The sequence below is a fragment of the Cordyceps militaris genome (genome assembly GCF_000225605.1).
Source record: "Cordyceps militaris CM01 unplaced genomic scaffold CCM_S00004, whole genome shotgun sequence".
NCBI lineage: Eukaryota > Fungi > Ascomycota > Sordariomycetes > Hypocreales > Cordycipitaceae > Cordyceps > Cordyceps militaris.
In genome coordinates, this window is record NW_006271972.1 from 3,444,883 (window position 1) to 3,456,750 (window position 11,868).

Below are 11,868 nucleotides of genomic sequence, written 5' to 3' on the forward strand. Positions count from 1 at the left end.
GCATATTCATGCTGCAATACCTGGCTCTTTATATACACATGCTCTCCGGGAAGAAACTGCTCGCAGGTGTGGGACGGCGGCGGGAGGCACGGCAGTTGGGCGATCAGCGCAGTCGTGGAACCTCGGATAGCCTCATGTTTGAATAGCAGAGGAGTCCGCAAGAGAGGTATGTATCTACCTTGACAATACCAAGCTCTTGGCCAACTCAATGCCCCCCTCGGCCAGAACTACATACCCCGCAGTGGCGGCGGAAGCAGCAAGATTGCCGGTGTACATGGCACCATCTCCATCTCCGCAGGTTTGCATTTTCAGCTCCCATCAGGCACCAGTAAGCCCAAATGCAGACCAGGATTTCCTCAATTCGCATTGACCGTACGAGCTTGCATTTCCTTCTGTCTCGGGCGAAATACCAAGGTTGGGCATCCGTACTGTTGCTTCTTCCAGCCTATTCGCGGGCCCATCCCGGCGGGTTGCCAGTAGGAAGCCGTCCGGTCCCCGAACAAGAATAAGGTATGCGGATAATCCCAACAAGGGAAGCGGGACATGTGGATTGAGAATGTGCCTCCGCTCCTGCGTCGACTGGGCCGAATCGGGAATTGCATTTCCTTTGGATGGCTCGTTGTGATTGCCAGGTGCATCAGGGTCCCGCTAGTACGCGCTTTGACTTGACGCTATTGCTAGTTACTCTTGGACTGGCTTTCTGTTCCTGGGGTTGTCCTCTTGGTTATCCTCATGGTTGTCAAGGTCAGAAAGGAGCGCAACATGTAGGGATAGCGACAGCACCAAACTCTGACGACAACAAGGCTGAGACAACATTGCTGTAGTGAATGACAGCCGCTCTGTCCATGTCGTCGTGGTAAGGTACGTATGTATGTACATACATACGTACTATGGACCCGGAAATAGATGAGGCGGGATCTTCCCTCAGCGTAATCTGTACTCGAAAGTTGCTTCCCCACGTTGGGTTCTGGCATTTCCGAGGTCTGGTAGGGATCACATGTCTGACAGCCTGACAGGTCAGGAATAGCAGGAGCATGAGAGACAACTCCAGGGGCGGCTCCTTGGTGAAAAAAGAAAGGTTAAAAAGGGTCCGAGACACAATTGCCGTTTCATGGAATAATGCACAATGCAAAGGATCCATCGAGCACCGGAATGAACCGCACCCGGTACAAGGTGCGCAGCTGGATGCACAAGTCCTGGATCGGGCTCTACTAGCTTGCGTTGAGGAGCTAATGCAAGGTTCGGGTTCGATGGCGTGTTTTATATGCCGAGATATGCCAAGGCCTGGCAAATAGTCGATTAATATGGCGAACAATGTTCAAAGTATTTTCGTACAATAAGTATTCAACAACTGTTCACTGTACGCGGCCCAATGTTGAGCCTTTTCCGACTAGGATGGAAAACTAAGCGTTATTGTAGTAGAAACTATAAAAATCTGTTCAATCTCTCGGAACAGGGATTTCCTGCGTTGAGCAGTGGATGCCGCCGCCGTAAAAGGGCAGCTCGTAAATAGCGACGGGCTCAATCTCCCGCTCCGGATAAACGTCCTGAATAATCTTGAGCGCGGCCTTGTCTACCTTTCGGTCGCCAAACTGCGGAAAAATCACCCCATCATTCACCAGCAGGTAGTTGACGTACGTCAGCGACGGGTAGTCCTCCTGGCCGCTCTCAATGTCCTTGCGCATCTGCCGGCCGACGTACATCTTGTCGAGGTCCGCCTCGGCGACCTCGGTGATGTGGAACCGGCGGCCGCGGGCGTCGGTCGCGCGCGCGAGAATGTCGTACGCCTCCTGGTACATTTGCACAAACGGGTCGGCGTGGTCGGCGGTGCTGCACGGGCGGCTCAGCAGCACGCGGCCCGGCGCGACGAAGCGCACCAGCCCGTCGACGTGCCCGTCGGTGACGTCGAGGCCGCGGCGTCCTGGCACCCACACGATGCAGTCGACGCCGAGCGTGCGGCGCAGCTCCGCCTCGGCCTGCGGCTTCGCCCAGCCCGGGTTGCGGTTCGCGATGAGCACCGAGCTCTCGGTAACGAGCAGCGTGCCGTCGCCGTCGACCTCGAGCGAGCCGCCCTCGGCGACGAGCGGTGACGGCACGGCGGGGATGCCGCGGCGGGCGGCGAGGAGGCGCGCCAGCGAGGCGGGCGGCGTGCCGATCGGATACTTGTTGCCCCAGCCGTTGAAGTTGTAGTCGACGGCGTGAAGCTGGGCGGCGCGGTCGTCGTCGTTGACGACAAAGGTCGGCGCCATGTCGCGCATCCAGAGGTCGAGCTTGGGGTAGCCATCGACGGGGAGGAGCGTGATGTTTTTGGCGTGCTTGAAGCGTGACGAGGCCTCGGCGAGGCGCTCCGGCGTGACGACGAGCGTGACGGGCTCAAAGAGCGCAACGGCCGAGGCAATGGCTGTAATGTCCTTGGTCACGTCCTTGAGACCCTGCTTGTCGTCGAGGTAGGCGTCGTTGGCGGCGGCTGGCCAGGCCATGATGACGCCCGACTGCCGGTCCCATTCGGCAGGGCGGAAGAAGGTGGTTAGACGGTGAGCCATGGTGATCTTGGGATCTTTGCGTTAGTTTTGGAGGGAATTGTTGCGTACACCTGCTCACATTTCGATTCGTGATTCTGGCCAGCTTTTATACTTGTGTGCATCACATCGCAGCTATGGATGAGGTCAGGTTTGTCTGGAGGCAGCCTCTGGTCCGCGGTTGCTGAAGAAAACTTGAGATTGCTTAAGCACGGGGCTGAGTCGTCATGAACACTTAGAGTTTCTGTCCCATCGAACACGGGCTGGCCCTCTCACAAGGCGCAGCTGTTGCTAGTCTGGGGCTAGACACAAGATTGGTGGGGGTGGTGATCGGTTCCAGTATAGTTTAGAATGAAGCTATACTGGAGCGCAATCGTTTATGGGCTGCGCCACTGGAGATGATTTGTTTGTCGGAATGCCAGGTGATTGGATCGTTAATACTGTGGACAGCGAGACCCGTCTCTAAGCGAACTTGAAAACCAAGAGATATCTAAACAGTATTTTTATCTGTACGCTGTGAACAATGCGATTTACAAAGCAGTATGTTTTTCCGCCACTATCGTCCAGAGGTGTGTTCGGCGAGGGCCCTCATCATCCAAAAGGGACCAGTTCGTACATGCATCGAGATAACACTTGTCGAGCGACCGGGTCAAAGAAGCGACCGAAAAATGTGTTTTGCAGGTACTCACCCATGTTGGGCGCAGGGCCCGGGAAGCCCGCTCACCAGGCTCATCTATGCAGCAAAAGTAGGCAGCCAGCCGAAGAAGAGAAAACGTCACGTAGGCGCCGCCCGATCTCTTGCTGAGCTGGGGAGAGGCTGTATCACATTAGCGATGGAATGAATGTCGGCCAAGTGTATTCTAGCACCTGAATATACTCAAGATGCAAGAAAATGGGCCATATTAGGCTCCCAGGCCAGCCTTGCAGACGTGCTTACAGAGGCATAACAACCAACATCTCATATATGCCGGTCGAGGTACACCTGCCGACTGCAATAATACTGCAACAAACAACGACTCTGTTGACGTTAGGCATGCCGCACTACATGATCTACTGCTTTTTTGATACATACAGCTTAGACTTACTGCCAAGCCAACGAGGTCACAGAAGTAGCGCCTGGGCTCTCTCTATATGCAAGGCCGCCTCCATCTCCAGCCTCGTCTCTCTCGAAAATGGAGCAAGACAATGCATTTTCTGATTTCGCCAATCCGGCGTCTATTTCCAGGCTATTCATTCATCATCGAAATTATCCCGATCTCCCCAAAAACTATGAATGGTCACGACAAAAGGAGCGATATTGCCCCAAGAAGCTACTCAACTCCAAGCTACCCGGGCCTTTCAAACTGGCTCACAAGTTTGGCCAAGTATTCTGCCATCGTGGGCTCTATGAGCGTGTCGCTGGAATTATCGACAACTCAACGGAAGCCATCGATAATGGAATTCGCCATGGCTTTTTTCTGCACGAGGCCGATGCCATAGTTTTGGAACAGTTCCAGGATGCCTTCACGGCTCATGACTATAACCCAAGGCGCGTCACTTCCAAAACACAAGGCTGGGAACGGTATTCCATCTCCAATATTCTAGAGACGGTGCTAGTGACACGAAGTGTTGATATCGACGGATCCAATTTCGCCACCTCGTACTTGCCGACCGCAGGCAAGATCCCCAGCCTACTTGATCTAATGTGGAAAGAAAGCCAGTACAAAACCGGTATCACACTACAAATCGACCTCAGGGAGCAAGATTTTGCCGAGGCTATTGCCTATTACTCTTATCATATCTCCAAGAAACGCCTGCTGTATCCAGGTATGCAGGGTGTCCATAATAGCACGGCTTGGAATTGGTTCAAATCAACGATTCTGAAGGGCTACAGTAAGCACTACAGGTGTTTTCACGATCTGCAAGAAGACGTAAAGAGGAAGAGCATACATGCGTTTGGGTCAGATTATTTTGAAATCAGACATCTGCATGTCTTTCCGCCGCTGATGATGGTGTTCCATGCTAAGTGGCTAGTCGACTTCGCATGCGCAACAACGCCTATTGACGATGCTCAGGGGGACAGACAAAGCTACAAACACATCCGTCAAACCCTTATGAAACAAGTTTTATCCTTTGTCGCAGTAGGAGCTGGCTCCTACAACTTCATTCTTGAGATTGTTCACAGCGGACTCGGATTGGGATACGACGAGTCTACTGGAACGGCAAGAAATCCCTTGACGGGGGCGCTCCTGAGTGACTCTGATGTCATCTTCGACAGCCGCGTCGACCGAGCCATGATTGATGTGAGCTTGGAGTTGCGCGAGAAACATCCACAACTCATATTTGCATCGTGCACCCGTCTGCCAGACGTCATCACGCCAGACGCAAAGTACAAGGCATCCCACGAGACGGCCAAGTTGGTGCGTTGGGATGAGGGCGAGAAAGGAATCTCAGCCAAGCTGCGAGCCATACACGGGGGGTTATACCCGCAATGCCAGCTCGTCGTGGCCGACGACCCGGCCGCAGAAATCGCTGCGCGCACATGGATTGACGAGGAGCTGGGCCTAGATCGAAGTGAGCTCCTGGGTATGACTTACTATGAGTGGCTGGCAAAAGCACCGGCAGACGTAGCCGCCGCAATAAAAAACCTAAACGAGCAAGATTTCATGCCAAACAGGTTCGGGTATCCTACAACTCCAGAACTTGGCGGCAGGCAACTAAACACAACAATCGAGTCGAACATCGGAGTCATGGAGTGGTTGAAGGGTGTCCAACAAGCAACGCCTGTACCTACCTCGGATGCTCGGAATGATACCCGGACCTCTTTCCACGACGAAGAGGGCAGGGACGAGCCAGCAATGGCTGCTATTAATCATGGCACAACCTGGAACGACGACCGATGCCGCGAGTCTCACCGCGAAAACATACTTCCTAGCTATTTCAGCAGCGACGTCAGATCGGGCCCCGTGCAATCGACTCTAGTGTTCGGAAAGAGATACTATAAACTGGAGAGCGTGGCAAATTGGTCACAAACATTGGTCAACATTAAGCTTTACCAGGCTGCCCAGTCCGGAAACTATTGGCAGGTCCGGATAGCTCTTGAAAATGGGGCGAACATCCATGCTTGTTCGGGCAGCGCCGGCACCCCATTAGTAGCGGCGTGTTCTTCTGGCCACGTCAAGGTTGTGAAGGTGCTATTGGAGAAGCTGCGACAAGACCCATCCAACATGGACGAATCGGGGTATCTGCACGTTGGCGACGCACTTCATCGAGCTGCTGTCCAGTGCCAGGAGCGTGTGGTCGCGCTCTTACTGGACAGCGGAGCGAATGTACATTCTCGGACCAAGGAGGGGTTTACGGCGCTGGAAATGGCATGTCGCGTCTTTCGCGAGAGCAGCATCATCGACATGCTTCGCGCCAAAGGTGGCGAATTCAACGCCTCGGACATGGCTGCCGAGAATGCGAGCGCGTTGCAACAGGCATGCCGCCGGGGTAATCTGTACCTTGCGCACCGTCTTCTGAGAGAAGGCGCCGTCATTGAACATGCACCTGATGTCGATGAGACCTTTTCGTCGGAGATTCGTTGCCTCCTTGGGGAGATGAGGATGGAACGAGAGAAGCTTGACGGAACCCGGCTGACAGCGAGTCAACCGGAGGGGCCAGTTGACGATGGAATGGCGCATCGGGATATCTATAGGAATGGCGTCCAGAGAAGGACGGCTCGCCGCGTTCACAGGTGGAAGCGATATGCCATCTTTAAGCTGCCGCCTGTCCCCAAGGCGCCCAAGCTTCGTGACTGCGGCTGTGTCATCTGTTTCGTCGACAACCGAGCTCAAGCGACCAGCCCTGGAGTAATTCGCTGCCAGGTCCTTGGACCGGAGCCATTATCACCGCTCAGACCTTTGCCTCGAGCAACAGTGACAGATCCAGTGGCTGTCACGCTGACAGCAATGGGAAGACGTGACCTCGCAGGTCTTGTCGAAGATCAGGCCACCGAGATCAGCCCGTATGTATTTTCGAGATGCAATACCAACTAGCTCGTGCGTATATTTGGAGATTTCTTTCCTTGAATCACCGCCCCGTCTTTCAGAAATAATAAAAGTTGATAAAAAATGCCTACAAGAGCAAGAAGTAAATCAAGTATTATTACTAGAGTTAGCTCTTGAGCATCCCTTATCCCTTCCATTTTGCGCTAGGCTGAAACGGTCCTCCTCGCGAAAAACTCGGCGAGAAGCCCGTGTGGGGGGATCGGCTTGAAGCCCTGCCTAGGTATCTACACTTTTGCCCAGACACACTCACGCCAATTCATCCGTCAGCATCTCACAATCTTGCCGCGTAGCCTCGGAGATTTACACCCAATAGTCTCACGCCAGTGTACCGCTGCAGGGTTCCGACGGCACGCGGCATCACTTGGCAGCCCAGTCGTCTCACACGCTGTGTGCAGCTTGTCTTGGCTCTCCGCTGGGGCTCGCGTGGGTTATATAGTCCATCTCGACCTGATATATCAGTCCATCGCTCGGAATGCCGGGATCGACTAACGGCCGCGCGTCGGCGGCAAGGCCGAGCGAAGAGCCCGCCCGTGGGACACCCATGATTACACGCAAGATTACCGCCTGTGTCGCATGTCGGAAGCAAAAGGTAGTGTACTTTTAATGGTGTACTTGGTCCTCAAAATTACTCACTATATGCTAGATAAAATGCCACATGAAAGATGCGCAACCGCCTTGCACCCGCTGCAAGAAGCGTGGGCTGCCGTGCACCGTCAATCGCAGCCTGCAGATGCTGCTCGAGAATGACAATGTGTACGTGCTTGACAGCTTGCACCAGTACAGCCACGCGTTGCTTACAATCTCATGTCTCCTAGTTGGAAAGGCAAAATGGAACGGAGAATCGACCGCATAGAGGCCGTTCTCCGCACCAGCGCTGCTGGCGACGCCAACGCTGCCGAGATCCTGCAGCTGCTGGATGCCGATGCGGACAGCCCCGACGACACCACCATGGCCGTGGACGCGGCCGACGACACGGCCCTCGCGTCCGAAGACCCCGAGCGGCGCACCGCACCGCCCGAGGCCCTCAAAGAAGCCAACCCCACCGGCAACAACTGGAGCATCGTCATGGACCTCGAGTCGAGCCCAGGCTCCCTCCCGGGCTTCTACATCTCCCAGGGCGAGTCGCAGCCGCGTCCCGCCCACCGCAGCGACGACATCATCTCGCGCGGCATCATCACGCCCGACGCCGCCCAGCGCTACTTTGACGCGTACCAGACCCGGCTCGACCACTTCCCCTACCGGATCCTCGGCGACGGCGGCGCCCAGCGGACGCTCGCCGATGCGCGCGCCTCCTCGCCGCTGCTCGTCGCCGCCGTGTCCACGGTGGGCGCGCTGCACCTCGCCTCGGCCGACTACCAGGCGTGCTGCGCCGCGTTCCTCTCGCAGTGCGCGTCGCAGACCTTCTCGCGGGACGTGTGCGTCGACGACATCCGCGCGCTCTGCATCGGCGCCTTTTGGCTCGGCGAGGTGGCCTGGACGCTCGTCGGCACCGCCGTGCGCATGGCCACGGAGCTGCACCTGCACAAGAGCTTCTTCAAGGCGCTGCGCGGCGACAAGCAGGCCTACCTCCACGCCCGCCTGTACTACCTCGTGTACATTTGCGACCACCACTTCAGCATCCCGTTTGGCCGCCCGCCGCTGACGCGCCAGTGCGAGGCCGTCCGCAGCGTGCGCCGCTTCCTCGACCTCCCGCACACGACCGAGGACACGGCGCGCCTCGTCAGCCACGTCCTGCGCTGGACCGTGCTCTCCGACGCCGTCGACTCGTTTGGCGTCGACGTCAACCAGCCGCTCGCCAACGCGGACCTGCCCGCCCTCCGCCGGTACAACATCGCCATGGACACGCTGCGCGCCGAGTGGATGGAGCGCTTCGCACCGAACCCGCACATTGGCAACTACCCCCGCAAGGGCGTCGCGCTGCAGTACCACTTCTCCAAGCTGTACCTGTGCTCGCACGCCTTCCGCGGCAGCGCCACCCGCGCCGCGCGCATGCAGACCCAGTCGCCCGACGTCATGCTGGAGCTCGACGACATTGCCAACGGCGCCGTGCGCTCCGCCATGGCCATCCTGCGCTCCGTCAACGCCGACGAGGAGCTGCAGTCCTTCTTCGACGGCCTGCCCATCTACTTTGGCACCATGCTCGCCTTCTCCGTCGTCTTCCTGCTCAAGGTCTCGGCCAAGTACTTTGGCTTCGTCCAGGTCGACGCCCGCGAGATCCGCCCCCTCATTGCCGAGACGGTCGCCGCGCTCGAAAAGGTCACGGCCAAGATGCACAGGCGCCATCTGCTCGTGAGCATGACAAAGGGCATGCGCGGGCTGGTGCAGAAGATGAAGCTCCAGGACGCCCCGGAACCGGTTGCTGTGTCTGGGGTTGACGCGGCCGATGCGCAGCCGGCGCTGCAGGATCCGACGCTGAGCTTGCCGGCCGAGGAGAATGATGTCATGAGCATGTTTGGGGAGCCGGCGAGTAACTTTTTCATGGGCACCTATGACTTTCTCATCGACCAAGCAGACCTTTCCGAGTTTCTTTAAACATGAGAGCTGTGTCGTTTCGAGACGAAATAATACTCACATGACATGATGAGATGGACACTGCATTAAAAAGCCAGTGGATTGGCAAGGCGTTCCTGTAGCATGATTTCTGGTAGTTGTCTCATGGTATTGATAGAAGAGTATATATAGTCGTCTAGCGGCTGTTGGGGAGCATCTTGCCCGCCCACGCATCACATTAAAATTCGGCTGCTGATCCCAGCAGCCGCAAGTATATACAAGTATGATGCTTTGTAAAAACGCTAAAATATCAAGGATTTCTTTCGCTGTCGTAGAGACTTAAGCAGCTAGAGACACAATGTTAGTATTTAGACCACGCATCAACATGACAGGAGTAACGCACCAACACAAAGGTTATCCGTGGGCCACATGTTGATACACGGGTAGTGCGTGCCGTCGACATCGGCCGACAGCCACGGGTTCCACCCGACGAGCTGGTCCGACGAGATGCCAAACCGAGACGCCACCGGGCCGCAGTCATCCCCGCGCTGGATCTTGTACCACGTCTTGCAGCCGCAGACGGTGCCCCTGCCGACCGGGTACGGCGGGTCGGCGTTGCACGGCGGCGCGGGGAGCGGGTTGGGCGGCGTGATGCCTGCGCCAAATGTCAGCCGAGAATTCCCCCTCGGATAGTATCTGGAGTTGGCTGCTGCTTACCGACGCATATTTGCTGCTGCGGCCAAAAGTTGATGCAGTCGTACAAGGTGCCGTCGACGGTGGCGCTCACGTCCGGGTTCCACCGGATGATGTCGGCGCGGGCAACGCCGAACCGGGCGGCGACAGTGCCGCAGTCGCCGTCGCCGGCCTGGATCTTGTACCAGTGCCAGCACGGGCAGGCGCTGTGCGTGAGCGCGCCGTAGGGCGGCTTGGAGCCCTGCGCGCAGGTGTTTGTGCGTGGGAAGAGCGGGCTGGCGGTGGCAGCGAGGGCCAGGGCGCAGGCGGCGAGGAAGAGCGCCTTCATTGTGAGATGTGTGAGTAAACTTTATTGATTCGTATCAAAGACCAAGGGATTGGTTGTGGCGACGGTGCTTTAAAAGAGAGTACATGTGAAGGGGATGGGCTTGGTAGCTGGAGAGGTGAGCCGTATATAGATAGGTAGGGCCACGCGACTCTCGTACAATATCACAACACCGGGCGCAAGATTATGCCCTTTTGGGCTGACCCCGGAACATGGGCCAACCATATTTCTTCGCGACGCAGTTTGACATCCCGAGAGCAAGATGGCGTGGGCGGGCAAGGGTGAGACTGCTCGTCCAATCCACCGACTACTGCTGACAGGACCCGTTGCGCACTACCATGCCGCATCCACGTTGGCCAGGGGCGATTAGAAATATGCTTAATTCGTGTTTTTTGTCTCCTCAAGAATGCGTCTCCTTCTAGTTATCAACATGTCCAGGGCCGGGCTCTTTTGCTGCGTTGAAGTGAAACGTTTCCGTCTCTGGCTCACACGCGTCGTGTACGCTTTCCAGGCATCATACGTAGACTTTCGTGCATTTTTTCTACCGCTGCAACCATCCTTTCCAGTCAATGAAAACCGTGACTGTTTGTCTGGAATCATCGCATCGGCATTTGCACGGGATTGGGAACCAACACATCCGCCAACAGTCTACACCGTGGGGAGCCTACATGGCTCTTTCCAATCTTCCTCGCGGTTTATCTGCACAAACGAGGACATGAAACAGGCGGACGTCGCTCTGCCTAATCGCGTCTAATTTTAACGAGCGTCATATCGGAACAAACTTGGGATGAAGGGCCCTTTTTACTACTTATCAGCCTTGAAAACGTTGATGCAGCCCCCGCTGAGAATGAACGACGCTGTAAGCGTAAGCGCCATGTCCATCTGGGCAGCAAATGCCGGACATGGTGCTTACCGATTCAGGACAACGATGACGGTGCATAAATACACTTCATTTTGGGCTAATTTGCCGCTATTCACCAGTCCAGGAATTTCATGATTAATTTCACGGACATGGGGGCGGGGTGTCATTCGCAACACCGCCAAAGGCACTTGTCGCAGCAACAAAAGGTTGTTCAATGTAAATGGCAGTCGCCCGAAGGCATTTTGTATAAGCATGTGAACCAATTTCTCAGTAAAGGATGCACGTCATCCAAGTTAGCCATCTTCGGGCCCAGGTAGGTGGATCGTGTTCTAGAAATCGATCGCCATCGGCCGGCATAGTGCGTAGGGCTGGTTGATACGGGCCCTGGGAGACATTAGACGCAATGCGAGTGAATAGCGCAGCCAACTCTCACTCGGCACTTTATTAGTTGGACGAAACTGAAAGGACCTGAATTTCCGAAATTCATAATGTGCAAGTATCAGTTCCTGGCGGCAAAGCAATGAATATTCCTTTCACCTGACTGCGTCTGCGCACCGTCTGAATGAGCACGACGTGAACATCTTTCGTCATTTCTAGCGCTTGTATAAATATTATTAGACGCTAAACACCTGAATGTCTGTTTCCACCTGGGCATGCGTGGCGCGGTGATACGGGCAGATTTCCTTGGCCTTTTGCACGACGGCCTCGAGATCGGGCTGCTCGATGCCCTTGACGCGCACCTCCAAGCCGACCTTGAAGCCCATATCCATTGCGCGAATATCCCCCATCAGGCGCACCACGGCCTTGATCTCGCACTCGTCCGCGTTCCGGGGCAGGCGAATGTTCATGCTGTTGGCGGCCAGGTTCATGGCCACGGCGAAGCAGTTGCTGTAGCCCGCCGCGAACAGCTCCTCCGGGTTCGTCTTTTGCGCGCCGCCGGGCCCGCCGAGC

General features: G+C 56.0%; 6 protein-coding genes across 6 annotated transcripts in view; 2 read left to right on the forward strand and 4 right to left on the reverse strand.

Annotated features, from left to right (window-relative positions):
- The window catches only part of CCM_06104 (FAD-binding, type 2), a gene marked incomplete at both ends in the record, with an annotated part of 2,172 nt that extends 1,896 nt beyond the window's left edge, over positions 1-276 (reverse strand). Inside the window, one exon of the mRNA XM_006671245.1 lies at positions 190-276. Coding sequence (XP_006671308.1) covers positions 190-276 — 87 coding nt within the window. The remainder of the gene's footprint in view (positions 1-189) is intronic.
- A 1,163-nt stretch (positions 277-1,439) lies between these two features.
- CCM_06105 (putative peptidyl-arginine deiminase family protein) lies at positions 1,440-2,543 on the reverse strand (the record flags this gene model as incomplete). The annotated part of the gene is made up of 1 exon (XM_006671246.1): positions 1,440-2,543. The coding sequence occupies one exon, from the start codon at positions 2,541-2,543 to the stop codon at positions 1,440-1,442; it is 1,104 nt and encodes a 367-aa protein (XP_006671309.1).
- A 1,148-nt stretch (positions 2,544-3,691) lies between these two features.
- On the forward strand, positions 3,692-6,535 carry CCM_06106 (ankyrin repeat-containing domain; the record flags this gene model as incomplete). Its single annotated transcript, XM_006671247.1, has 1 exon — positions 3,692-6,535. The coding sequence occupies one exon, from the start codon at positions 3,692-3,694 to the stop codon at positions 6,533-6,535; it is 2,844 nt and encodes a 947-aa protein (XP_006671310.1).
- Positions 6,536-7,202: 667 nt separating this feature from the next.
- On the forward strand, positions 7,203-9,079 carry CCM_06107 (Fungal specific transcription factor; the record flags this gene model as incomplete). The annotated part of the gene is made up of 2 exons (XM_006671248.1): positions 7,203-7,300; positions 7,363-9,079. The coding sequence occupies 2 exons, from the start codon at positions 7,203-7,205 to the stop codon at positions 9,077-9,079; spliced, it is 1,815 nt and encodes a 604-aa protein (XP_006671311.1).
- A 297-nt stretch (positions 9,080-9,376) lies between these two features.
- Positions 9,377-10,058, reverse strand: CCM_06108 (uncharacterized protein; the record flags this gene model as incomplete). The annotated part of the gene is made up of 3 exons (XM_006671249.1): positions 9,377-9,384; positions 9,441-9,692; positions 9,755-10,058. 3 exons carry the CDS (start codon positions 10,056-10,058, stop codon positions 9,377-9,379), a joined length of 564 nt encoding a protein of 187 aa, XP_006671312.1.
- A 1,473-nt stretch (positions 10,059-11,531) lies between these two features.
- CCM_06109 (Peroxiredoxin, OsmC-like protein) lies at positions 11,532-11,786 on the reverse strand (the record flags this gene model as incomplete). The annotated part of the gene is made up of 2 exons (XM_006671250.1): positions 11,532-11,669; positions 11,715-11,786. The coding sequence occupies 2 exons, from the start codon at positions 11,784-11,786 to the stop codon at positions 11,532-11,534; spliced, it is 210 nt and encodes a 69-aa protein (XP_006671313.1).
- Positions 11,787-11,868: the final 82 nt, after the last annotated feature.